Source organism: Semicossyphus pulcher, unplaced genomic scaffold (genome assembly GCF_022749685.1).
Source record: "Semicossyphus pulcher isolate SPU_LCO1_2020_fin unplaced genomic scaffold, fSemPul1.0.p SCAF_16, whole genome shotgun sequence".
NCBI classification, from domain to species: domain Eukaryota; kingdom Metazoa; phylum Chordata; class Actinopteri; order Labriformes; family Labridae; genus Semicossyphus; species Semicossyphus pulcher.
Window position 1 is genome coordinate 11,851,030 of NW_027211670.1, and position 27,616 is coordinate 11,878,645.

General features: G+C 43.5%; 1 protein-coding gene across 1 annotated transcript; it reads left to right on the forward strand.

The window, feature by feature from the left end:
- Positions 1-26,246, forward strand: rab11fip3 (RAB11 family interacting protein 3 (class II)). The gene is made up of 14 exons (XM_069664968.1): positions 1-895; positions 7,342-7,435; positions 11,061-11,137; positions 13,876-14,048; positions 18,004-18,204; positions 20,788-20,925; positions 22,273-22,308; positions 22,422-22,515; positions 22,691-22,935; positions 23,229-23,310; positions 23,423-23,560; positions 23,715-23,870; positions 23,955-24,095; positions 24,188-26,246. The coding sequence occupies exons 1-14, from the start codon at positions 419-421 to the stop codon at positions 24,299-24,301; spliced, it is 2,166 nt and encodes a 721-aa protein (XP_069521069.1). The 5' UTR covers positions 1-418; the 3' UTR covers positions 24,302-26,246.
- Positions 26,247-27,616: the final 1,370 nt, after the last annotated feature.

A 27,616-nucleotide genomic window follows, 5' to 3' on the forward strand; every position in this document is an offset into this window, starting at 1 on the left:
CGATCAAGTGACCGATCTGCTTGTAACCTGTAGCGCTACCTTGCAAGGTTTACCTGAGAACTGCCTCCCGCATAACCACATCAGCACGCCACTGGAGTCTTTAGAGGGATCTGTGCCTTTGTTGGATTTAGAGGTACCAGATTGTGAAAGCGGTCTGAGCCTGTGCCCTGTTAGTCCTCCCTCTTTAATCTGCACAGGTGAGCCTTCAAATTTATCAGCAGAGGAGTCAGAGAAGGAACATGAAGGAGCTACTGAAACTAGAGATCTGACTTCAGAGCAGCAAGGTGAGAATGACTCATTTGCTCTGGGTTTGTCAGCTGAAGGTTCGCCTGTGACTGTGCCTCTGGCTGAAGATGCCTCTACACAGGGTGATTTCACCAGTGAGAGTTTGTCTGTTGAAAATGAGTCTAAGGATTTGATGGAGGACGAGGGTTGTTCTGAAGCCAAAACTCAGGGGAATGAGATGGCTTTGGATCTGTGCTTGACTGCTGATGAGGTTCACAACAAGGAAACATGGGACTTGAAACCACAGGAGGATGTACAGGATCACAATGTTCCTGATTTGACGCTAGAGCTGAAGGAAGAGGAGCGCTCAACGGACACTAACCAGCTGGAAGGATCAGACGCTCATGAAGTGGCCTCTTTTAATTTTTCAGTTGAGGACTTGCACACTTCTTCTCCGGAGGCGGGATGGACTAGTGAGCAAACTGTGGAGACAATCTCCCTATCTAAAATGGTGGTAGATGACTCACTGCCAATGGTCTCTGCTATGAACTCGAGGGAGGAAGATGTCTCCCCGCTAAAAGCTGTGTTTGATGCTTTGGACCAAGATGGAGATGGCTTCGTTCGAATCGAGGAGTTTATGGAGTTTGCTGCAGCCTATGGGGCCGATCAGGTGAGAGGCCTTATTATTCTTCTCTTGTTTCCAGCATGAAGCTGCTGGGAAATGCATGCTAAGTCAAGATCTGTGTAAAACTATATAAAGCTCCATAAATGTAAATGATTTATTATTGATTTTCTGCTGAACCTTGGAGAGCTTCCTGTAAAAAGCCTGCTTAATTCAATCAGCTGAAATCCATCTGGCTGACTTCACTTTGCTATCAGTATTTCAAGTAGTTCAAGATCTAATTTAAAATTCAGTAGTTTAGAAGTTAAATGCGTAAATATGCCAAATGAAGTTATTTTGACTAATTGGTTGTAGTGCGTTTCCTCCTACACAGCACCCCTAACATTCGGCATAGTAGTTTTGGCTAATACTACAACATATTCAAACCATGTCGGGATTAGTTTGTACATTTGGTGAGTGCTCAAAGCAGGATTTAGGAGATAAGTATGAGAAGCATATTGGCTGTAATGAATTCTGTCAGGCCTGGCAGTCCTCCATATGTCAAATGACAAACACCCATCTTCATCATTTACATATCCGGTGGTTTGGGGATAATCTCCTGTGAAGTGGCTGATGCGTCTGTCTCAATCCACCCATGACCCTCATCCATTTGTTGCATGTGGCATTGAGCTGCAGGCTTTGCACATTTTGTGAAATAGTTTCACTGTTAGTAGCGAGGCAAGAGATGAAGGACGATGGCTAAAAATACAATAGTTAGAATGTGGCTTCAATTGATTAAAGTTTAATCTTGTGAATCAGCATTTTTCTAGGCCTTAATGAGCAGAAGGGAGCCGGTTTGCTCCTCATCAGTCCATTACAGTTTGTGATTGCTCTTTCCCTGTGTGAAGTTTTTGACTCAGCTCTTCTTATCTACATTATCTTCCAGTACAGTACTGTTCATTTAGGTTTTGGTTTCTTCTTCAGAGTTTTTCACACGCTCCAGAGAAAAAAATGACATCAGTTTCTCTTCCTGTCACACATGCTCGTCTTTAGGCCGTCTGTTTAAATGTTGACAGGAATCAAACTGAGCTTCAGCAAGTGATCACACCATTTGCAAATAACAGCAAAAAGGGTGGATGCAAACAATGACGTTACCTCACGGGAGCAGGCAACAGAACGAAGCTGTCTCGACGCCCGGATGAGCATGCATTACATATATTTTCAACTGGTTTATTGCTCTTGATTAGGGATTGTTCCTTCTTGTTTAAAATAGTTGACGTAGATATGAGGTTTAAAACATATCACCTTTATTGGAACTCTTTTTGATAAACTTCGAACAAGGCCTTTGGATGAGGATAGGAACTTGTTGGTGCTCCACACACGCAGAGTGATGCCGGCTCGCTAATGCTGTTTAATCCCTCCGCTCCCAGTTCAAAGCGCCTCTATTGCCCCCAATCTGTCCTCTGTCTGGCCGTTAGTATCTGCGGGTCCCCAGGCAGGGAATAGGGAAGGATTAAGAGTAAAATGTATTTTCCTGAGTCAGAGCGACTCCATGGGTTTGGGGGCCTTCCATTAACAACCCCTGACCTTGTGTTTAGGGACAGAAAAGGCAAACTGTTGCCATGTTACTTGAATCATTTCCACCTGTTGTTTTACTAGGCAGGGCTAAAGGTGATACATTTACATGACACTGGGAGTTAATTTATTTAATAGGTGTGGTCCGCTTCACTGTTTGGTTTCTGGTGGAGTTCTCCTGGCAGTTCCCTTTGGATGTTTTGTTCCTTAAAGGTTTTCCTTGGACCGCTTCTTACCAGATTGAATACTTGTGCTTTGTGTTTAGCCTTCGAATATCTTGTTCCCGAAAGCTGCAGGAGCTAAATTGCGCCTTTACAGGGAAACTCCTCTCAGATTTCTGCCCTTTTTGTGATCAGAGAGAAAGACCGAGACAGAGGCTTTGGCAAGTTCTCCCTTCAGGTAAGCAGGCAGCATACGGCCCTATCGTCAGAATTTGTGGTATGTTACATAATGCATGTAACCTTTCAGTGGATTTTGCATTCATAAGCTGAGGTCAAGGATCTGTGGGAAAGTCAGGGCGGATCTATCAAGGTCTACAGGCAGCGGTGAGGGTGCTGATTGTCTCCTGGCCCGAGGTAGCAAATGGTTCGCTCTTCCATTATCAGATTGGAAAGCATGTGTGCTTTTTCAGTATTTGAATAAGCTTTGACCTGACGTGTCCGTGTGTTTCTGGAGATAAAAGTGGTTTGAATAACCTCCAGCCTGAACGGCTCAGGTTAGTGTTATTTTAATGTGGACCTTGGTGGTAACACAAGTAGGTGGGTTAAATAAACCACAGCAATTAGGTCAAACTAATTTATTAGGACGTCCATAAATCACCCAAATGTCATTTTTTTTGGCCTCTACAAGTTTTACATATATTATGTCCTTGTTTTGTGAAGGCCCATTCATCAGAAGGGTTTTGTATTCAAATGTTCATAATTAAAGTTGAGGGCTAGAAGCAGGCGTTGCATGTGTATCATCCTGTTCCACTCTACAAACATCCCAGCGACCTGTCAAGAGACAGCAGGAAGGCATTCATGAGGTATTTGCATGCATGATCAGCGGGCGCTTGTATGCTTAGCATGCAAATGTGTCCTCCAGACTTATTCCAGGATATGATAGTGACAGCGTTCGTACACACAGTGCATTGTGTGCGGTTTTATACGAGCATTGTGCTGTAATGTTAGATGACATTTAATGTAGAATTTTAAAACAGATGACAAAATACAGGCTGTTGTGTCAACTTCTGGACTTATTTAAAGAGCAAACATATGCTCTGCCATTCTGAGTTAAATCATACGTGTTTCCCGATGAAGACGCACCACTTGCTCTCCTTTTTAACTAAAGTGCTGCTGCGACCTCCTTTCTGGGGAAAACATCTTCTCAGGAGAACCAGTATAAGACGGGCGTAAGATGTCATGTCATTAAAAACATCTAATTTTTCTTGACTCTGTTTGGAACACAGTTAATTCTGACCTACTTTCATTCATGGAGGTACTTATTTATCTTTTTGAATTAATAAAAAACTGTCCTCTAACATGACATGTCCTGCAGGCATGTCCCAAATCTGTGAATTGAGTTGAAAAGATCTCTCTAACCAGCACTCGCTGGTTTCACTCTCTGGTTTTGGCCCTGATTCTGCACAAAAGCCACACTGGACAGCATTGTGGTCGTGTCTCTCCTGTCAGTCGACGGTCCCAACCCTACTTTAGCCACCATCCCTCCCCTCACCCGCTGCTTTTATGTGCTGCCCCTCTAATCCACAATGGAATGTCCCGTGCCCTGAACCGTCCCCTCTCTTGAGTTCACTTTTGTGTGAGTGAATGTTTTATATCCAAAGATCATTCTTCCTTTTCTTCATCATCTTTTTCCAACCCAGTAGGCTTATGATCATGGTTATCAGAGGTTTGTTTAGCAGCTATTGTAAAATCCCCTCCAGGAAAGAAGTTTACCGAAGGGTATTCTTCTCATGGGGTTATGCACAGCAGCGGTCTGTGTGGAGGCGGTCAGGCGTGCCCCGGCACTGATTAGACACAAATAGAGGAAACAGTAAAACCGCAGAGCCCGACAGAGTTTCCTTTGAGTTGAGTCGTTATCTGCCTTAACCGCTGTCTCTCAAGGCTGTGCTTGTTAGATGTAACAATGCAAATTATTACATAACACTCTATTAAAGATGATAGCATGGATTACATTTAAAAGAACAAAGGCTAACACTTGCATGTAAGCTTTAAATTGCAATATAATAATACATGTCCCTTAAAGGTTCAAATCATCTGTTGAGAAGACCCTCATTTTGTCAGTATAATCTCTGCACTTTTTAGCTTCGCCATTGTACACAGAGCGAAGCAGGAGAGTTGGCTGTCAACTTACAGAGTCTCTAAATTACCCTTTCAATGTTTAACTTGGTGCCGAATTATCCCCAGAGGTGTCCTTCTTTCCAAAACAAATGGATGATATAAGCCATTAATGCTGAATGAAGCAGGTTGAGGTTAAGAATGAGTGTTTCTTAAAGGCTCTTTGGTGGACACAGGACTCCAGGAGGAGCTGCGAGCTGAGCCGCTACTAGCTTGTTTGTTGGTGCTCACATCGTTTTTACATCAGGGTTCCTTCAGTTTTCATCAAGGCTTTTACCAGTAGCAGTCTTTTCCTCTCCAAAATAAATGGACCAATGATTAAAACCAGCAACATTGAATAAAGCAGTTGTAACATTGTAACAGATGCTCTTAGGCAGGGCTTCAGGGGCTGCAAGCTGAGCTGCTGCTTACTTTAGCTTGTAGCTAGCTAAAACTCCTCATCTGGTTAAATGATATAGTGAAAAACAGCATGACATGACTTGCGATAGTAAGAAAGTGTCCTGGAAGTACTATAATATCCAGTCAAATAACGGTGCTTATTGAAGAACTACTAAAACTGTGTCTTAAAAACATGAACCAATAGTCCAAGCTTCATAATGATCAGCCAAATCTGATTTGACTGACAAATTCTGAGCTGAGAAAATCCCTAGGCCAAACAAATACCTGAGTTAAACAGATTGGAAAGACTTTCCCAGAGTCTTGGAACAAAATGCAGCTGAACTGAAATCACATTAACCTTTTAGTTTTTAGGTTAGACCTCGGAATAGCCAACAGACTCTGCTCACAAGACCTGAGGGGCCTGGCACTGCTGCAAAGGCTTAACAAGTCGGATGTAGGCCATGGATAGCTTCCACAGTCGTAGATTTATACTGCTCTGGTGGCTTTAGCTGTCAGTGGTCCATCCAAACTGTTCAGTGGTGAGGTATAATAGAGCGCTGCCCCAGGCTCTTTCTGTCAACGCAGTAAAAAGATCAGCGCTTATAGCAGTTGTGTAAAAATGTCATCAAGACCACACGTACTTTGTTAATTCCCCTCAGTGTTCTCACCTCACAGAGCGGCAGAGGTGTCTCTGCATAGCTGCGCGGAACATGTGAGCTGTGATGCTCCATTGTGAAACGGAAAAAAACTGAAAGCTGCTTTCAAACGCCCACCACTGACTTCAGAAAAAAAGAATTATTCAACAAGTTCAACCATTGAGAGTTCAACCCCTCTTCAGCCTACAGTATCAGCGAATCCACTGTATGGGAAGAGGAGAGAAGCAGAGGAGGTGGAAGTGGGATGAGAGTCTAAACATAACATGGCAGTGTTAACCACCATTGAGTGAGATGAGCTGCTCCCCTCCTCTCCCTCTCTAAGTACAGCTGGCTTTAATTCACCAAACGCAGATCATAAGCCACTCGGGTTTATTAGCAGTTTCAGCCTTCTCAGCCTCTTGAGTCACAGCTCAGCGTTGCTAAGCAGATCAACTTGTTTTCATGTGTAACTGATATATAAAAAGAGTGGAAGAGAGGAGCTGCACAGAGAAGGAAAGTCTCTCTCAAACGTTCACATTGTGCGCTCACTTTTCTCGAGGAATAAGTGAGCTGAGACCGCAGAAGCCTCAGCCAACATGCTCTCAGGATCCCTCCCAGCTAATTTTGTCAGCGATACACGCCTGAAATTACACTGTAATAATGGGTTAGGGCAATTTGTGTGATGGCTGACATTTGACTTAGTCTATTATTTGTGTAAATAGATTTTAATTGCGTGGCGCCTGCGATAATCCTGCACATAAAGTTCACAGGTCTTTGGTAGCCAGAGATTGTAAGCGTTAACACGGGTAATGTGCAAAGGGTTTTATACATGTGAAGGCTCTCCCAGTACAGATCCTACTGGAATAGTGCACATTAAATAGCTCATTTAATGTGCACTATTGTTTTTATGCTTCGAGGTCCTGTAGCTACAGAAGCACACATCCTCCTGTTGCCAGGTTACTGACTGTGGGAATATACAGTATGTGGATGCTCTTACGTAACCAGTTTAACAGTTCGGTGCAGCAGCGTTTCTGTGCACAGAAGGATATCTTACTTCACATTAGTTATGTGCATGCCATTTAATAAATATGCATGTAGTATAAGAACTTTCATGTTGAAATATGTCTTTAAAATTCTCTCTGTAGTCTGCAACTGCTTTTTCCTCCTCATGTCATATGCAGAGATCATAAAGACTGTAGCCTTTGCACGCTTTAAAATTCCTCGTAAACTCACAATTGCCGTGTCTGCAAAGTGTTGTTCTAGAAGTCAGATGTTTTTCATTTTTGCTCCTGTAATCAAAAATATCTTCTGAGTTTACATAATTCTGCACTAAAACTTTCACAAGAGTAAAATGACCTTTAGAGTTCCGAGGAATTCTCTGCAGCTCTTGTTCAGATCTAGTACTCGCCTGTTCTTCCACTGAAGCCAGTATGCAAACCTCGTAGCAATGTCGTCTGCCCACATGTGCGGAAAACTTCCCCTTTCATCATTGATGACATCATGTTGAAGCATCCAGGCAGAACAAATGATAAGGTTCTAATATTTCCATGATGAAATAACTTTTTAATATTGTGATGCTTTTATCTTGCAGGTGAAGGATTTGACCAAGTTTTTGGATCCCAGTGGCCTTGGAGTGATCAGCTTTGAAGACTTCCACCGTGGGATCTCTGCGATTAGCAATGGAGGTGAGTCATGCACTTTGACCACTCTCTGTGTGTGTACACAGTTGTTTTGATTGTATATTCAATACCTGGTAGACCTTAGTGTCTTCTTAATTTGGATTTTATTGGTCTCTGGAGGGTCTACATTTAATAACCTTCCTTAAAAAAAATAGTCTGACATAAAAAGGGTGCAATAAAAGTATTCAGTTTTTATTGGACATATTGATACTTGATAACTCATGGTAAACTCCTTGTTCCATCACAGGCATTGTCACTTTATCTGCCTAATTTCTGCTAACCTGCTGTTAACCTAATTCTGCTGTTAAAAAACAACCAAAACGCCTCAGCAGTAAATCCTTGCACCTACATTCAGTCTCCAGCATCTGGCTCCATCTCTAAGAATTCCCCACGGTGCCAAACATTGTTGTCAACACAGTATGTTCGCATCCATCGCTCAGCTGAGGTGAGGGATTTTGAGAGGAAAGGCTGAAGACTGACCCAAATTCTTAGGGACTCAAAAATGCTGTTATTCTTTCTTTAACCATTGTGCTGCCCTCCTGTTCCACTTTTAACTGCTGTAAGTGGTAGTGACACATATACTGTACCTCCCTCTTACAGCTCAGTTAACAGGCTTCACCTCAGCATTAATCTAATGTCAGTCTTGAATAGACACGCTACTTGTGTTGACATCCCGTACGAGTCGAGGCGACGTCACTAGTCTGCAGTAGTGCCCTCGGTCCACCCAGCTTATTGATCGGTAGTACTCCTCTCCCTCGGCTTTCTGGGTTGCACAGCTCCGGTTACTCAGAGCATTAATAAGTCATGCACTGGAAAGCATGAGATGCACACACACATGGGTTTACTGGCGAGGTTTCAGAGTGGCAGAGAGACGGGGTTTGAGCAGAGAGTCCTATTCGTCTAAATAATTTACTGTCCTCTCTCACGGCCACTGTCCTCTCTCGTTCTCCTTTGTTTCTCTTCTTCTTGTCGCTTGTGGCAGAGCTGTGTTTGGAAGCCAGATTGGGAAAACACGTACAGGCCCATATTGGCATATATCGACACATTTGTCAAAACAAACTGTGCTTCCCTGTGCCAATTCTAGGCAAAGGTAATCTAAAATAAAAGGTGGCCATTCTCCTCTGACGTATCACTCCGGATGGGAAGCTCAAATGTGTTTTCAAGTACTGTAATGTTGCTGTGTTACAGGTTAATAGTCGTTTAAACAAAGGGAACACTTCCAAATTGATTACCCATGAAAAGGGTTATCGATGGTGAAAATCCACAGCACATATTTTTATGTAAAATCACTTAGCTAACATTACTGTGAGCTAGGAATTCATGCCTTTCCACATTAGCGTGCTTCTCAATTCTGGGGCTGCATACTTCGAAGAACGCGGTCTACATAGGATGAGCCATTCGTTGCCTGCGTAGATCGCTAAGGCTGAACTGAAATGCGACGGTCTGGTCTACGGAGGATTTCCTGTTAGCGTCACCAAAGCGCCACTCCTGTCGCCTAGCAGCAGGTAGCCAGCTAGCTAACTAGCTAACATAAATAATGTGATGTAATTCAACCTATTATTTTAAAGATACTTTGAAGCTTTTTAAACATTTGTATTGCTAGCTATTCGACTGAATTGAAACCAAAAACTTTACCACTTGAGAGTCGGCCATGTTGTTTCAATTGGCTCGCAATTAATCTCTGGAAAAGTATGATGCAATTGTCGAGCCTTCGTGGCGCAGTCGGCCTTGAAATACTTCCTTCGATGTATGCAGCTCCTGAATTGGGACACAGCTATTGAGAACATTAGCAAACTGTTATTTAGGAGATGGCTAACAGTTGCTAATGCGCTATCCAATATGTTGGTTTAACTTGAAATATAGCCTGAAGTCCCTCCGGGTTTTAAAGTCAATTGTCTTTTCAGTTGGTGACCAATCAGGAAGCTTTTTAATGATGACAAATTATCCGTTTCCCTACGTTTATACGACTTGCACCTGAAACACAAAGATACCATATTACTGTCTTGAACACAACATTGAAGGTTCCCACCCTCAGCATGATGTCAGGGGAAAATGCCCTCCGTGTTAATAAGGGTGAATAGACTGTCATCGAATAGTAGAAGTAGTCTTGAGTTGTTCTGGTTAGCTAATGCACATATCAGGTAATGATGATGCCTTGGATCAGAATGTAGCCAGAATCCTCCTCCCATGTTCCTGTTACTCGCTGTCCTGCCTTTTTCTGCCTCTCTTTAGTAAGTTCTGCGTAATCAGCGACGTGGGGAATGAATCGCATATTTCCTGCTGGAAGACAGTTTCCCATTAGTGTGTGAACATCAGACCTCTGCTGGAACTTCCCCAGCCACTCGCACACTGCTGACAGATTTCCACTCTGCCTGTAAAGACGGAGTCGTGTTTGTTTTGTGGATTGTTCCAGTTTAACTTTTTATGTCTAGATCCATTAGAACCATATCATGTACTTTATCACCACTGCCACCAAAACCTGCTCTTCCAGCTCCCAACAAGTTCCAATACAAACTTAACTGATCTCCACCTTCTCTCTGCGTTAGCTCTGCACCGCTTACTGACAAGCTAGCTTTGTAATAAACTCAGGCCTGCGGGCTATGGAAATGCCTTGTCCCCTGTAGTTTCTGTGGCATGTCTGCAACTACAACAAGAAAATATCTGTGTCGTCTGATGTTTTGACAACACGCCAAGACACTGCAGGTGTGTTGCTCAAACAGAAGCCAGCTTCTCCAGCACAGCCCCATTGGGTGCAAACTCCTTTCACTTAAACGGTCTGCAATGTGTTTGAGTCAAGAAGAACAGCAGGTTATGTAAGACCAGGGGGCACAAAACCCCCACGAGTCTGCTGGCAGCTCTGGATCACACTGTTTGTGTCCTATTCTCTCAGTAGGGTGCTATTCAAGGCTCTGTTTACTAGATACAGCCGCAGTGGCTGATGGGAGTCCTTCTTGTTTGCACTTCTCGAATTACACTGCAGGTGCTTTCAACAGCAGCCCGTATTGGCAGATTTGAATGGATACGGGGCACTTCTTGTACCTTTTTTATTGTTTTATTTTGCTCGCAATGTGACGCCCTTAAGCCCTTTTAAATGTGAGAGTGATTGTTACATAATGTTTACAGTCGCATCACGCTTAGATTGCTGACTGTAAATATGCCAAAGTAGGGCAGCTAGGACACGAGCTCTTAAATGTGCTGATGCAGGGTTGAGCAAACACGGTGTGGACTGAAATATCAGGTTGTTCAACACAAATATTTAACATCAGTCTGTTAAAGTGGAGTCACCTTTATACAACATGAACCAGAAAGTGGGACACAGATAAAGTAACATCTAGGATGGTTGGTTCTTGTTGGTTCCTGAAAGCTTATATTGTGTGCTTGATTCAGATTTAGTAACGAAAAATGTTTCTTTATTCGAGTGTTTATTGTTTGGTACATTTTATAAGCCATTCACTTAAAGCTACAACCTGCCGTGACCCCTTTATGCTATAAATAAAGTGGCTTGTTTGCTCATGGGCGCTGGCACCACACACAGCAGCCTTCTGTTTGTTTATCCTCCTTCACTGTTTGCCTTTATGTGTTTATCCTGCACACATTGAACCTGTCTTCTTCTCTCCTCTCATATCTGCAGGTCCGGAGCCGCAGCTCTACAACGTAAACTACAGTCCAGGTGACGGAGCTGTGGGCTGTCCCGAGGAGTACGACGAGGTGAGGCGCCACACAAGAGGCTCAGCCTCTCTCTCGGTCGTGTATGCGGTGCAGTTGTTTCGCCCTCAGTTCCCAGCAGCGCAGTGTGGAGGTCATATGCTGAACTCACTGTGCACTCTCACTCTTCCCTCTGTAATTCACAAAGTGGCTCGCAAGACCTATCATTACCTCTCTGTGAACGTTCCACACACTGAACCCCCTGGTTTGGCTGACACTAAATAGCATCTGGCAGGCGATGCTTTTGAGTATTCCTCGGCAAATATTGAATTAGCTGGAATGTGCGCTGAGTTTTTTTACATCTGCGTGGACTTGTGTTTTTACAGTTGTGGTCAGCATTCCTGGAATTCCTGTCTCCTCTTGTGCACCGAAACTTGTATATTTAACCATCATTGTTGCTGGCCTCCGCAAAAATTGTAATGTTTCTGCTATTGTGTGCAGTTCTGGCACTGCAGGACGATGACTGTTGTTTTAGTGGCTGTACTGTACACAGTGTGAGCACCCTCTTTTGGTAGGGCTCAGAAGTGCAGACATATGTACCATAACAAAGAGTGCAAATGGATCACCTCTGCTTCAAATCATGACACAGGCTTTATAAGTGTATGAGATTCTTTGGTAGAAAAACATATATTTATTGAGACCAGTAAAAGCTAATACACAAACAATACTAGCATAATATGTTTTTTATTTATTAATGCTGTTTGTTTGCACCATTGTAAGATCCTTTTAGAAGTAAAAATGGCCATTTAAAAAATTGTGTGTTCTCTATGCAGGAGATTGGCTGTGACTCTGAATGAGCAAGCCTTAAAGGGCCAGTTCGCCGACATCAGTCCTATCATGCTATTATGGGGAGCTAATGCAATATCGCTCAATGGGCCCTGGAAAACCTACGCCAGATGACGTGGTTTACGTAGTCTGGTGGAGGCCAGGGAGCTCGCTAAACTACACTTCCTCAATCTAGGACGCCGCCTCCGATGTCACGTCTCGTTCAAAATCGTCAGGTTTGAAAGGTAGCGAAAACAGTTGTATTTCACTCCAGCGTCTCTTGCTGGTTATTCCTTTCAGAGGGAGGAGCGCAATGCACGCTGGGAGTTGTAGGAATGTCGAATGGATGAAACCGTGAGCTGCACAGCTATGGTGACAATTTCAAATGTTATTTAGTTCTACTGATTACAGAGAACACCAGCTTTGAATGACGGTGGCGAACTGCTCCTTTAATGTCCAGTGATGTGTAAAGTGTGTTTGCTTCTTTACTGGAAGCCGTGAGCCGAGTTTTGGGGGAAGTTTGTGTTTATGTTTGAAGTACTCGCCACACCTGTGTCCGTGGCGTTGTTTTTTCCCCTCTAGTTTCTGGCAGAAAGGGGTTCCTCTCTCTCAATGGCTGCGCTGTTCTCGCCCTGTTTGCTCTCAAAACAGGCAAGGTGAGGCTGTTCAGCTGAGGCCTGGCATAAGAGAAAAGCAACGCCCCATCCGCCCCGCTTTTTCCTTTAATAAATATTTTCTGCCGTTGCTTACTTTTACATTTCCATCTCACATTCTGATTAGAATTAGCAACATTTAAAAACAGCCTTCACACTTGTACCAGCATGTAAGTTTTCTATTGGCTCCCAATGGGCTCTTGTGATGTATAGCTCATTCACCGTCCAGTCTGCAACATGTAGAACACGGTTTAATGATTTATTCAGTCACTCCGGGCCAGGAAGTGAATCTCCCAGGAGCCACGAAAAATATTAAACCGTTCTTCAGCTGATCGGTGGGGCTTTAACTTATAGAGCGCTGCTAGATTGAGCATTACAGCTCTCCTCTGCTACTCTTTGGACTTTGTCTCCTCCCCTCTGACCACCCAGTGGAGCTGAACGAGGTGTCCCAGTATTTCCCATTTTTCAAACGTGCCCTCACACTCTCTCTCTGTGAGAGTGAAGGAGAGGAAGCGATAGCAGGAGTTATCAGGAGGCTCTGTCGGCGGGCCGGCTTCCCTGTCAGTGAGAATGGTTCTGGGCATGGTGGATAGCCCTCTGGGCCCTGCTCCTCCTGACGCTGCTTATATAATGGTACGTTGGCCCTTTAAACATGACTCACCTGTTTCGCCTTCATTATTGCCTCACAGCTCTGATACCTGATATTGTGTGTCTTGTTGCTAAAAGCTTCAGAGGGAGTTATTTGGCGATGGGTTTTTATTCGGCAGTTGGTGTTTGTTGCTTGGACAGCCTTAAAGCTCGCTCGTTTTGTTTGAGCTTGTTGCTTAGAGGTGTCGATTCAGCAGGTTCTGTTTGGAATAGTCATCTGAATCACAGCAGTCTGTCTCTGACGTCTGCTCGCGCTCTATGATTTGTTTAGTTGTTGGTGTAATTGGCGTCGATACCTACTGTCTAGACTAAGAGTCCTTGAAATGGCTCCTTTTATAACACTATTTGATTAGCGAATACGTCTGTTGTCTGCCTTTTGCTTCCAAACATGTAAAGTAATCCTAATGACATTTTAAAGAATGTACAGATGTTTATAGATCTTTATTATGATGGAGACAGTCTTCTTAACACTAGTGCTTTGCACTATTATTGTAATGGAGCTGCGTTTCTTTAGAGTCACATTATTATTCAAATCTGAATTTACAGTAAGTGCAACCTCTAAGCTAGTTCTGTTCATTAATGTTATGTCTAATAATTCATATCAGTATGTTTTTGTCCTTAGTTTGCTGCTTGATGTCCGTCCTGTAACCATTTGTTCTGTCTCTGCCCCTGCAGCAAAATGAGGTGACGGACAGCGCGTACCTGGGCTCTGAGAGCACTTACAGCGAGTGTGAGACCTTCACTGATGAGGACACGGGGGCTCTCGTACCCCCGGAGATGCACGAGGATGTAGAGACAGACAGCGGAATCGAGGCCACACTGCACGACCCTGAAGATGGCGGAAACAGGTCGGTATATATATCACCTTCAGCCGCACACGAAATCTTGCTCCTGTTTCTCTCTGTAAAAATGCACCCTCCGCCTTTTGTTTGCCGCTGCGACCTTGAAAGACTCCTGTCACACGCAATCAATCGTAATCCACTTTTCATGAGAAGCAGATCCACGTCATAATGCTGCTGGTAATCGCTGCTGGCTGCAGAATTCACTGAAAATGTGTGTCAAATCTCCTGCGTAGGGTTAGCCCTGGACTCGCCCTGTGCTGACCTTTTACACAGATCACGTGCTTGTGAGTGATGCATGCTCAGCGCTGGATCACTTGGGTTCTATTTGGGTCACCAGACAGGCATTAGAAGGCCAACACTTGATTGACCTATCGTGTTTTATTCCCCACTATACGCCTGTAGGAAGACAGCCAAACATCCAGCATGTCAGTGTGTAGTTTCCTCTATCTTTGCTGTAAAAGCAGCTCTTCATGTACTCGTACAGCATGTGTTGTTACAGACAGTTTAAGGATCACTTCACATACTCTGCCGAGACAATGTTTTCTGTCCGCCTGAACAGGAAAGCTCCTTCAGAGATAACTTGAAATGTGCAGTGTGAGCGCCAGAGACCTTGAACACAGAAAGCACTTCCACCAGTCTTTACCAGAGTCGTTTGTCTGAGTGTGTCGGCATTTATATCAGCTGGAGAGACACTGCATTCTTTCAGTTCATGACAAAAGCTAATAGGTGAGATGCTTTAAATGCCTTTGATTATGTTTCTTCTGCAACAATTGGACAGCTTGATGCCATTTTCAGGAACCACTTGGATTTTCTATTATTAGTTTTTTTCACAGCGGTTGGTCCTCGATGTCGTTAGTGAGAATAGAGGAGTTTGTCTGCTTTACTGGAAACACCTGCTCTCCACATGTCAGTCTGTGTCATATCTATGACTCAGAATTTTTGTCGTTAAGATTTTAATTCATACTGACTCAAAACCGGCTCTGTACAGTATACAGCGATTGGTTTGATTACCTGCAGATAGCATGATTATGGATTGATTGAACGGTAGGTTTTGGCTATGGTGCATGTGGGTGTAAAGGGAAGAGGAGGGGAGGCTTTTTAAATGGAATTTTCTATATTAGCAGGTTGTAGTTTTCTGCTGTAGTGTTGTGTCTTTGGTGAAAGAGAATGTAATGCCACAATTTAAGGCAAAGCAGCACCACTAGAAACTACATTTCCTTGATCTGTAATTGATGAATAAAGAGTGACTTCTTTTGGACCAGACCTGTGGTTCTCAACTGGTGGGTCGGGACCAAAAGTGGGTCGTGTAGCTGTTTTCAGTGGGTCGCGGATGTGCGCTTGGAAAAACATAACATTTGTGGCAAAAAGTGGATTCTGCGCTTTTATTTTGAAGGACATCAAATGTAAATGTAATCTCACATTTACACTATTGAAACTTGATGAGCTCGACAGTAGCTGCATTTATGTTGTCGTTTATTTCTGTAAAAAAAAAAAGCTGCTGTCTGCTTGTGATTTTGGCTAACTATTATACTGTTGTGTTTTGTCATGTTGACATACTGTGATGTTTTGTTCCATCTCAGGTCCAAACTGCACAGATTTTAAATAAATAAATTTAAGTGGTTACAAAAATGTGGGTCGCGATTTGTATTTAAGGAGGTGGTGGTGGGTCCTGAGGCTAGAGAAGTTGAGAAGCACTGGACTAGACAGAACGTAACAAAGTGTCTCTGTGCGTCTGTGGTCCATTATTTGCCTTAGACAAGAACTTTTAGAGGAGTTTATGTATATTATAGATTTTATTTTGAAAATCAAACCCCAATCATGAACACAACTTCTCTTCCCTCGATTGATCATCCTGATTCAGGTTTGATCCATTCACTCTTGCTGTTAAAGTACAAATTAGCTCTTTCTGTCTGTACATGAGCGTTCTTGTTGATAGTATTTAGATCAAACACAAGAGAGGAAGCGCAGAGAACCGAGGCCTCATCTGCTGACTGTGTGACCTGTCTGTCCGGCTCGATGACAGATTAGCGTGCTCTGCCTGACATGGATGTGTTTGGACTTCCCATTCCATGACTGAGCCATGAATTCCAGGAAGTGTTGAGTTGGCGCTTTTTTTTGTTGTTGTTTTCCCTTTTTTCTCTCTCTGTTGCACAGGCTAATCTGATTCTCTCCACTTTTTCATACCGTTGTCCGGCTAAACCCGCTGCTGACGGGAACTTAACAATCACGCTGTATGACTGTACGACCCTTAGATGTTAATCAGAAAGTTCTGAAACTCATGGAAACTTGACTTTAACATGCTAGTAAATATCTCAACAGTCTGTGAATGGAGATGATAACAATCAGGGAATAAACAATCTTAAAAGCGATTCTCCTGGTCACACTGAATCAACACTGACTGCGAACAACTGCAACAAAAAGGTCAGCAAGTAAACAGAGGTTTTGACATGCGGCCTGGTTAGCTTAGCTAGCTCTGGAGCTGTTCAGCGTAGGAGTATATGCACTGGACTGGGGATTAAGAATCTAACAGGATTAGCCTCCCCCACCCTACCCGTGTCCCCACACACATTTGGCCCTCGGACGGTCAGCAGGACTGTCTGTTGGCCGTTGCTTAGCCTCAAATCTGATTAACCCACTCACAGTCAACCCTTTCTGGTACAGCGACAAGTCTGCCGGGTGGCACAGACGATGCAACATCAGTCATGTGGAACTGCAGATTAGCAGCTCATTAGAGCCGTAGATTTGGCCGTTTTCAGAGGGTTTTGTTTCCTCCAAACTGGAGAGGTCTTGTTTCCTGTTTAAAGCGGTGTGAACTGTGAAACTTCAGGATTCCACTCTGGTTGTCCGGGGTTTTGACTCCAGTTGCTCCACGGCTTCCGCGCCAGGGCAGTGGAGGACGCTTAAAGATGCGTTCTCTCTCTTCGCCGTCCCTCTGCGTGAGGGACCTCAATATGGGGCCAGGCAGTAAGGGGTAAGTGACCTATAACCTGTTGAGCCTGGTGTTCATAAAGGGCATTGCTGCGGCTGAAACTGCATTGTCGTCTTGTTATAAGAGACGTGCCTTTTGCAGAGTTGTGGTAGATGATTTCTGGTTTTCTTCCTGTAATTTAAGCTGATATATTAGCTTTGAATTCGACTGAATGCGTCTTGCAAACAATAGTGCTCATGGTGTGCTGAGAAAGCAAGCTTTTCTGCTGAATTGGACATCCTCGTCCTGTGTGAGCTCAAGACATCAAACACTTCCTGTAGGACGACAGGAAAGACCCGCTTTCAAGCTTTCCTGTTAACTGATCATTTACTGAAACACGTGTTACTCAAATTCACATCCAAGACTTCCTGGTCCCTCCAGTTATTGCTTTTCAGTTCTGTGAGATGATCAACCTGACACGTCTGACGCTTGAGTCACATCCGACGACATGAAAGATCTCGTGTTTACATTGTGGTTGTGCATCACCAGCATGCCACAGTACATTCAGCTGGAGCAGCCGTTGGGATTAATGATAATTAACAGATTAACTTTGAAGACGAGTGATCGTCCAACTTGTCCAGATTGCCGCTCTTCTTGGGGGAAGATTAATTGTGCTTGTTTGGGATTCACAATAGGCCCGAGTCCAGAACTATTCCATCTGCGACTGTGGGCCAAATACAGCCTTTTAACGCTCTATCTGGCCCTTTGATCATTTTATACAGGCATCATTATTTATTTATTTAAAGCGACAGTCTCACACTTAATAAAAAGTGATGTTAAATGCAAGCTTGTGTTTAATTAATCAGCAAGTGTGTCGATTCTTAATGTTTGCTTATGTGGCCGTTTGTACCAGGCTGGACGTCCATTTTTATCCTGTCTAAACCAGGCACCTTCCTCTATTTTCAGCCCGACCTAAATATAACTACACCGATGTTGTTTACGCAACTAAGCAAACACACTAACAAACTAATCCATTCTTACATGTCCCCGCAGGTTCTCCCTGAACTCAGAGCTCCACAACCACTCGCTGGTGACAGTCATCGGTGGAGAGGAGGAGCACTTTGAGGACTTCGGGGAGAGCAACACATCAGAGTTGCTACTGGAGAGCAGCGTTGAGGGGACCGAGGGGGAGGGCGACTCCCCTCTCGAGAAGACTCCCGAGCAGGTCAATGGCTCCTCACTGCTCTCACCCAGGTACGAGCCAGTGTTCCCTTACACAACTACACCACGGTGCCAACACTTCTGACGGACATAAAGATTATTTAGATGATGTAAATATGAATATCATTTTCTCCAGGCTGTCCTTATCTGTTCTTCCCGATAAGAGGTGTGACACTGTTACACTCTCAGCTGTTTTGTCCGAGTTTAAATACCTCCAGAGAAAATGTTTCTGTTTCCACAAAGACGCCGAGGACAAACGTTGATAAGAAATATCTGGAGACATCCTTCCCAATCTTATCTGCCTCCTTCTCCTGTCAAGGACGAGATATGTGACGTGAATACAAAGTTCATTCCATTAGACTTACTCTCACTGTCGCTGCTAAGTTATTCAAAATGTGTCTGAAACTGTTTGTCGAGTAGTTTTAGTTTATTTACTCACAATGTTTACGTCTTAAGGGCGTCTGTTGCAAAGCCTTCTGGGAAAGACAGACGGTGTAAGTTTTGTTGAGTTCAGCTTTGCTTGTGTGCTGCTGTAGTAAATATACAGGTTGGCTTTAGCCGTGTGTGGTGTCCAACAAACATAAAACAGCCAAATATACAGTATACACATAGCAACTCTCCTGTTTATGGCACTTTTCATGTGTGTTTTAGCTCCTATGTTAGCCTTTCTACCAGTAATGTTTGTCCTCCCTCCTCCTCTATTGTAATCAGAGACTCATCGCAGGATAATGTGTAATTTCCAGTTGGAACAGCTTATACAGTAATTGTAGCCCATTGACAAATAGGAGCGGAACACAATTTCAATATGGCAATATATTGTTGTCCTGACTCGTGCAATTCAATTATCGATAGGCTGGCACCAAATATTGCTATTTTATTTTACAAATAAGAGCTCTAAACTGATTTCCCCTGCGATTCTGACGCACCGACACTACTTAATGACTCATTGCGGTGGCGCTTATGACGTGAATGAGGGTAACGTGAACTGAAATTAATTAGCTGAAGAAGAAAAAGACGGCGAAATAATGTCAGACAGCAGTGAAAAGAAGTCTGAAAACGTACGTTTTTTTATCTCTCTCTTGTGTCAAATTCTGTGAAACTGACACCAAATTGCAGTGAATAAAAACATTAATCTGGCACTTTACCTTTTTAGGGGCATTTTATATTATTCAGTTAATCAGATACCGGATGTATCGTTATATGATTGTCCTGCAATGTATGAAATCGTGATATTATCGTTAACGTGGGCCACGTATCGCGTACCGTACCGTATTGCACCATGCCGTACCATATCGCACCGTACCGTACCATACCATATCGCACCGTACCATACCGTATTGCACCGTACCGTACCATATCGTACCGTATTGTATCGTACTGTATCATATTTTATTGTATCGTACCATATCGCAACGTATCGTGTCGTATCGTGTCGTATCATGTCGTATCGTGTCGTATCGTATTCTATCGTATTCTATCGTATCGTATCGTACTATATTGCACCGCACCGCACCGCATCGTATAGTATGGTAGTGAGTTAACCTGCGATTCGCACCCCTATTGACAATACTGAAAAAGCTAGTCTAACTGAATTAGCACTAATTGAAATAATAGAAGTGCAGCCTTTCAGTTGAATTTTTAGAAATTATTTAAGTTAACTCAAACTACTTGATCACAGTATGAGGCTGGTATTGTAACACAAAGTGGCAAAGGGTACATTAAAGTCAGAAAGGAAGTAAAAAGGAATAAAACAGATAAAGTTAATTATGCATCGAATAAAAAGTAATGTAATCATCTCAGTCAGTAAATGACATGCAGCATGTGTGGAAAACAAGTTTTGCACAGATAACAACACACACAAAAAAGAACTGCATCCCACTAACTTCACCCACTCAGAGTGCGTCACTGTGTGTTTCTGAGCCAATCCTGCTCATCGTTGGCGCATGTAGCCATGCTGCCCACACACACCCACACATTTATCTTTCTACATATCACAGCACTTTGACAACATGTACTCTCTGATGGGTTGTCTCCGCTCTTCAAATACACACACACAAACATCACTGTAGGCACTATTATTTAACAGAGTCCTTCACACCGTCAGAGGAAAATAGTTTCATATTACGACAGCGCGTATGACCATCAAGTGACACTCGCTCAAAGTCTGCCATGCCTCTTTTCTGCCGACATCAACAGGAACCGGTGCCAGCGTGTTGCATAATTTAGACCGGACTCGCTCGCTGAATGAACAATCAGCTGGCAGAGGTGAAGTGAGGAGAGGGTGCAGACTCAAACAATGAAATAATCAGCTGTGTGTTTCATTTATTTGCTTGAAAGCTTAAGTTGTTTGGATTTATTTAGCTCATTTGTAGCCTCTCTGTAGGTTTGAGCCTGAGAACAACACATTCTTTCTCCTTCAATGTTACCTTAAAATACCCCGAAGACAAACCACGGCACACTGCAGTCTGTTTCACCTCCCTGTGTCGCCCTCACACTTTACTCTCTCAAACTCTCCTGCACCCTCAGAGATGACCTGTCCCACCTCAGTGCACCCCTTCTTCTCCGTCACTCACCACTTCCTCCTCCTCTTCCTCCCTGTTTTTTCCTTCTTTCCAGCGCACCTGCTCCTCTCCCTGACTGCTTTCAGAGCTTCCTCAGGGAGGAGGCGCTCGACTTTTTCTGTAGCCAGTGTCACAAACAAATAAGTCGTCTCGAGGACCTCTCCACCCGCCTCAATTTCCTAGAGATGACTAGGTAACACGTCATTCACAACCCACTCCCGACCATGAGCCGTGTGGATGTGTGTTTGCAGTGATTAGATGCAGGATCATGCATGTACTCATAATGTATGCATGCTGTGTTGGACTAGCAGCCACATGGTGTGTGTTATGTAACAAATGCAGCTTTCACACATACATTATGGTGTGTTTTGTTGCTCCTTTTTGAGCCCATGTTACCTCACACTGTTCCTGATCTTTCTCCATTCTCGCCCTGTTTTCTTGTGTGAGTTGCCGTGTGCTAATATGTTAGCATTTACTGCTCACTTTAGGCATTAAGAGGCTACAATGCACCAGATGATGGTAGCAGTTCCAGCATTGTACAAATCATGATTTTTCATTCATACATAATAAACATTTATTGTTATGTTATGTTCATGTGAAAGAAATATGTAACAGTAACCCGGGGTGTCACAGGTGAGTGGTGTCAATTCCGGTATGTTATGTTTTTCATGCCATTATCTTCACGCTTCCTTTGAGTTGTTGCAAAATGACTGCATTATCTGAAACAGACCTGCTGATCCAGGATCACCTGGATTGTGTTACAGAAGCTAACAAATAACTAATTTAAGATGGATTTAAAAAGTAATATTTTAAGTTTCTGTGATGCTGACACACGTCTCTGTCAGGCTAAACTGATCCTGGATCAGCATTTGTTAGACTTAATAAAGTTACTTAAAGGTGGGGTATTATGCTAATTTCAAGCTTCATATTTAACTTTGTGATACCAGTGGAGTAGCTTAGCATAATTTACAGTTAAAAAAACTCATCATTTTTCTCACACTGGTGCTCTGTGCAGGCCCTCATACAGCCTCTGCTCGAAAGGACTCAGTCAGCTCTGTCCCTTTAAGAAACCCGGCCCCTGATTGTGACGTCACAAAGTGCAGCGTGTCAAAAAAACTGTGTGAAACCTGACGTTCATAGCAGCCTGCAGACTGAGCTGAGAAGCCTGGAGATAACTCCAACATGCTTTTACTGACAGATTTGAAACTTCACCCACGTTTAGTCTGATCATCCAACACTGTAACAATATATATGTCTTAAAACGTGAAACAGCATAATACCCCCTCTTTAAGATATGCTGCCTGGTTTGTGTTGGATTGCTGTGATGTGTGAATATCCTGCAGCTCTAGTTTACAGAAGAATCCAGTTATTTACTAGCAAAGAACAAGCTGAAAATGCCTTTTTGTTAGTGTAGGCTTCTCCACCAGCAGAGAGTGGGATTGGGGAGGTTGGGTAGGACATATACCAGGAATTAGTGTCTCTTTCCTCTATCCTTCCTCTCTTCCTGACCATTTTCCTGTTGTTTTGTCTCCTCATCCAGCGCTGGCAAGAGGCTTTCCAGCAAGAAAGTAGCAAGGTAAGCAGGAAAGGTTCATATTTTCTGGAACGGTTGTATTAGATAGTTTATGTTTTTCAAATGTAAGCTGGCACCAGTCATAGTTAATTAGCATTTTCTCTCTCCTTGTGCAGACATCTCCTGCAGAACAGCTCCATGACTCTGGACACGATGAGCGACTTGACGCGGGACATCCTGGAGCTCGCTGACAACGACATCACAGACAAGGTGAGAGCTCGTCCGTCCAGGAACTTAACTGCTAATCTTTCACGTCCATTAGTTGCACATACTTAAACCTGTTGCAGTTGATAAAGATACATTTTATAATGGCAGGTACACAGAAACATCAGGACTGTTATTAATGCATCATAGCTGATAAATCTTCATCGTCATCCTTTCCCAGGTCCTTCTCCTTGAGCGTCGAGTGGCGGAGCTGGAAAAGGAGTCGGAGGCGTCGGGGGAGCAGCACGCCCGGCTGCGTCAGGAGAACCTTCAGCTGGTACATCGGGCAAATGCCTTGGAGGAGCAGCTGAAGGAGCAGGAGGTTCAGGCTGACGAGCAACTACAACAAGAGACCCGCCGGCACAAGGAGGCACTCGTAAAACTGGAGAGGGAGAGAGGGCTGGAGCTGGAAAACCTGCAGGCCAGGTAAACAGATAATTAGATAGTATATATATTTATATTACATTTATATTCAAAGCTTTGATCCATGTGTATATTACATTTTAAAACTATAAGTGTGCCAGTGTGTGTCATGTTGTTTTTAAGAGGAATTGTTGCTCTACACTGCCACCCTCTGGCACTAGCCTGCCACTGGATGTAAGCTTTTGTTCGGTGGTATAGAATTGTTGACTTTCAACACACCGTGTTTTAAACTGTGGCTACACTGTAGGTTTTTGTAACGTGTGTGCCAACCTAAAGGATTCGTGTTTGTGTCTCAGGCTGCAGCAGCTGGATGAGGAGAACAGCGAGCTGAGGTCATGTGTCCCCTGCCTGCGGGCAAACATCGAGAGACTAGAGGAGGTGAGAGCGATAATTCCACCTCTTCTTTGTCTTTGTCCTCTTGCAATATTTTTGCACAAGTTCAATTTCCTACATATCTCATCTTTATGCTCATCTGCTTTCTCGTTTTCAGGAGAAGAGGAAGCTGCAGGACGAGACGGAATCCATGTCCGACAGGCTGCAGGAGGAGACGGAGTCCCGGAGAAAGATGGCTGACAAGCTGAGCCACGAGCGCCACCAGAGCCAGAAGGAGAAGGAGTGCACTCAGGAGGTGTGTGTACAAAACAAACAGGACTCTGTGTACAAAATATAACCATATGGTGTGATGTTAGGCATCAATTTCAGGTGTCAAATGCTCCTATGACATCACTTGAGGGATTTAAGTGCTTTACTGACTGATGTCTCTTGATTTATTTGCTCCACAGCTCATTGAAGACTTGCGTAAACAGCTTGAGCACCTACAGCTTTACAAGCTAGAGGCAGAAGCAAAGAGAGGACGCACACCCGGCGCAGGGCTGCAGGAATATCAGACCCGCACCCGGGAAGCGGAGCTGGAGCAGGAGATAAAACGACTCAAACAGGTAGCACACATATTCTGAATATCTCATTTTATTTATCACTATTTTCTGATGCTGTTAATCTAAAATTTGATTGAACTTCTCCAGGACAACCGCAGCCTGAAGGAGCAGAACGACGAGTTGAACGGCCAGATTATCAACCTGAGCATCCAGGGAGCAAAGAACTTAATGTCCGCCTCCTTCTCCGACTCCCTCGCGGCTGAGATCAACTCAGTGTCTAGAGCAGAGGTGGGTTTAGAAAACAGGACAGAAAACTATAAAATAATCTGTGATTCTGTTGCCTCTTTTATCTCCACTGACGTCTGTGTCTGTGTTTCCAGTTGATGGAGGCCATCCACAAGCAGGAGGAGATCAACTACAGACTCCAGGACTACATTGACAAGATCATCGTGGCCATCATGGAGTGCAACCCCTCCATCCTCGAGGTCAAATAGACGCGATGCAGCCAGACGGTCCGTGCACACAGTGACTCCTCTGCCTGTTGAAGATATATCTGAGACTTGGCTTGAAGAAAACCAAGAGAAGGTGGAAAAAATATCGCTTTGGAAGGAAAAACAACAACGCACTCAATTTCTGAAACTTCCCCTGGTCGTTGGCTGTCAGTGAAAAAAAGCAAATTTTTGGTTGGATATCCCTCGAGTCTGGGTTTATCTGTGAGTGTATGTGAACACTCAGGTTCTGGTGACTTCCATGTATATGGCCAGAGGGACCTGAGTCTCCCCATTGAGTGAGTGTGTGTGTAAATGTGCAAAGAGGTCAGCATCATAAAGAGTAGGAAATCTTCCCTTCCCAAAAACAAATGTTTGATTGAGCTTGAAAAAAAAATCCAGTACCGAAAGGCCTTAAATGAAAGGTGACTGAAGTATCCATTAATTCTACCATACACCACACATGCCTCGGATCTGGGACGGTGGGCTGTGATCTCCTGAACATGGCTGAGTCGTGAGAAAGCCGTATGAAGCTCTGGTCAGGAGATCAGAGCAGCAGTTTCTCTATTAAATCTATGTGTTAAGCTTGCTGTGCCCCTCTGACAGTGTGTTCTGTCCTTTTAACCGAGTTCCACTGTGTTTCCAGTGAACCCAAGTGAGGGACATTTCAAGGGGTCGAGGATGAGAAATGCCCGGAGGGTTTATTTTTGTGTGTATGTGTGTGAGGTGTTCGACATTTCCATTGTTTTCCCTCTTTGTTCGTAAAAAGCTTTGGTGACATTAAGAGGAGTACAGGCCTGTGTCCACTCACGCCGTTTTTTGTGCTGGCAGCGCCCACAAACTCAAATTCAGAGCGCTTCTCACCGGCGCTTACTGTTGCTAGGTTACAAAAATGGTCTGGCGGGCACTTCCGCTTCCCTCGGTAGTGACCGTTAAGTCTGTTTTAAATTGCTCTGTATGCTTAATATTTGCGAACGAAAACATAAAAACGATGTAAAGGAATTGTCTCCTGGCATTAGCAACAGATCCATACCTGGAAATTGTACCCTCAAAAAACGAGAGCATTAGCTTCTCCTCCGCCATTGTTGTTGACAAAGTTGGTATCTGAAGTCCCGGCCCTCCTTGATTTTGATTGGTCGGTGAGTGAGAAGTGACATTGACGAGCGCGGCGGTGTTCCAAACGTTTCGAAAACAGCTGAGGTTGTTTTTGCGCTGAGGACGCTGACCGCTGAAAACGCTAAACTGCGTTGTTTTTGTAAAGAAAATAAGCGCTGCCAGTACAAAAAGCGCCGTTAGTTTACACAGGCCCTAATATAAGCTCCATCGTCACAAATGAAGGAAGTGGGTGGTTTATAGTTTGCCTCGTCATGTATATTTTATTTTACAATGAAACAGGGTCCTGGAGCTCAGGTGGGCTGGAAACCTCTAGTGGGAAAAAAAAAACTACATTTCCCATCACTCCTTGGCACAAAGTCAATCATATCTCACTGGGTGTAGACTGGGTGCTTTGACTGACAAATATAACCTGTTGATTCTCACAAGTTCACTTTATAAACTCTCCAAACACTTGAACTAAGCATGAAGGGAAACTGACGAGTGATTCTGGGAAATGTAGTAGTTAGTTGTTTAAGTACAGCCCCCCTGATTCCAGTGTTCTCTTGCTGAGTGAAAGTAATGAGGAGCAAGCTTATCCAGGTAACCATTTTTTGTTTCGCTGCACAAGTGATTTATTGTCGTTAAAAAGAAATGTTATTGAAACTGAAGAATGCTGACATTTGTGAGTAATCAAATGTTTGTACTTTGCACTAAGTTTTGTTTTGATTTCATTATTATTTTGTTTTATTGTGAAGGGATCAAATCGTAACGGAGGATAGTTTTGAAGCCAGTATGAAGATGATTGTGTGCAGGATTGTTTTGGACACGTCCTGTTCACGTAAAAGAAGAAGAAAAATGCAACACTAATTTTGGAAACGTGGAAAAATACTACATTATAAGATTAATTTCCATTAACAAACAGTATTTTTTCAGCCATCAGGAGTTCAGTTAAGCTTATTTGCTGGCTGTCGGCCAGTTTGATCCTTTTCCAGACCTGGTTTGGAGATGTAATACTGACATGGAGAGACGTGGTGGACTTTGGTAGCAATAATGCTTGGCATGAAAATGGACATTGGTGGAGGGCAGATGAAACCTGCTCTTTATTTCTCTGCTGAAGCTACATGTGCTTTTTCAAAGACTGATTATGGACTGACGCCGTGCTGATCGGTACCTTGCAGCCATCTCACAACTCGTCTGGACGTTTCTTTCGGACTCACAAACTGGACTTGGATTTACATGTTTCTTGATGGAGGAGGTTGTTTTAAGTCCAAACCGCATGGCGTTCTGCACCAATATACTAAGAAGAATCCTATTTTTCACCTGTTTCACTTCTCTCACCGCTCTTCTTCACCTGCCACTCCATGGAAAAATGGCCTTGGATGTAAATGACTTGTACATGTAAAGTTTTTTCTACACTCATTCTAGATTCTAGGTATTTTTATAGTCCGAAGAAAATAACATTTCTTCTTCTTGTCTTATGCTGAGAGACAGCTGCCTGTATTCTTCTCTAGCATGTAGCGTGTACAGTATCTGTTGGGGGTTTCTTTCTTTTTGTTTATGTTTGAAATAACATGCAGATATATTTATTCCTCATTTGACACAAACTCACACTCTGTGATCGGTTCTGCTGAAAAATGTACAGTTTTGGATTCACGATGGATCTGTGGGAGAATTTATTGAACTGAGAGAAATGTGATATTGTGTTTTTTTTGGGCGAGTCACCATCGTGACCCGCTCAGTCAGAGTGGTCGTTTGTCGAGGTCGCTGCGCTCTTCCATGGCGCTGACGTTGCTGTGACCTCTTCAGGGTTGTGAGTTATTTGGCTGCAGATTCTACTGTTGTCTTCCCAGATGGAGTCAGGTACTGCATGGAAACACATATTTTCTTGTATATCTCTGATTCAGACTTAGGTTTTGACTGACAAATCATCAGTATAACTCCCAACACTTAAAACCTCACCAAGGCTCGCTGAGTTCAGCCCTCTGCCTTTTAGTGCAACTGGAGGTTTGCCCCAACAGATTTAATACTTCAATAATCATTTGTTTGCATTACAGAGATGAAATGGGACGACACTTGAACACAGCAGGCTGTACTACACTTAAATCTCCCTGCTTTGTATGTGAGTGTCTGGTTTTGACAGACGGTTCAGGGACAGGCAACAGAATATCCCGACAGTGAGACCACAGAGCTGACAAAACATTCCCGTGATTGCACTTTAACCAAATT

Coding starts and splice junctions, on each gene's coding strand:
- rab11fip3 (XM_069664968.1), top strand. CDS start 419: ATGGAGGACGAGGGTTGTTCTGAAGCCAAAACTCAGGGGAATGAGATG. Junction 7,436..11,060: donor CTCTGCGATTAGCAATGGAG/GTGAGTCATGCA, acceptor TCATATCTGCAG/GTCCGGAGCCGCAGCTCTAC. Junction 24,096..24,187: donor ACTCAGTGTCTAGAGCAGAG/GTGGGTTTAGAA, acceptor CTGTGTTTCCAG/TTGATGGAGGCCATCCACAA.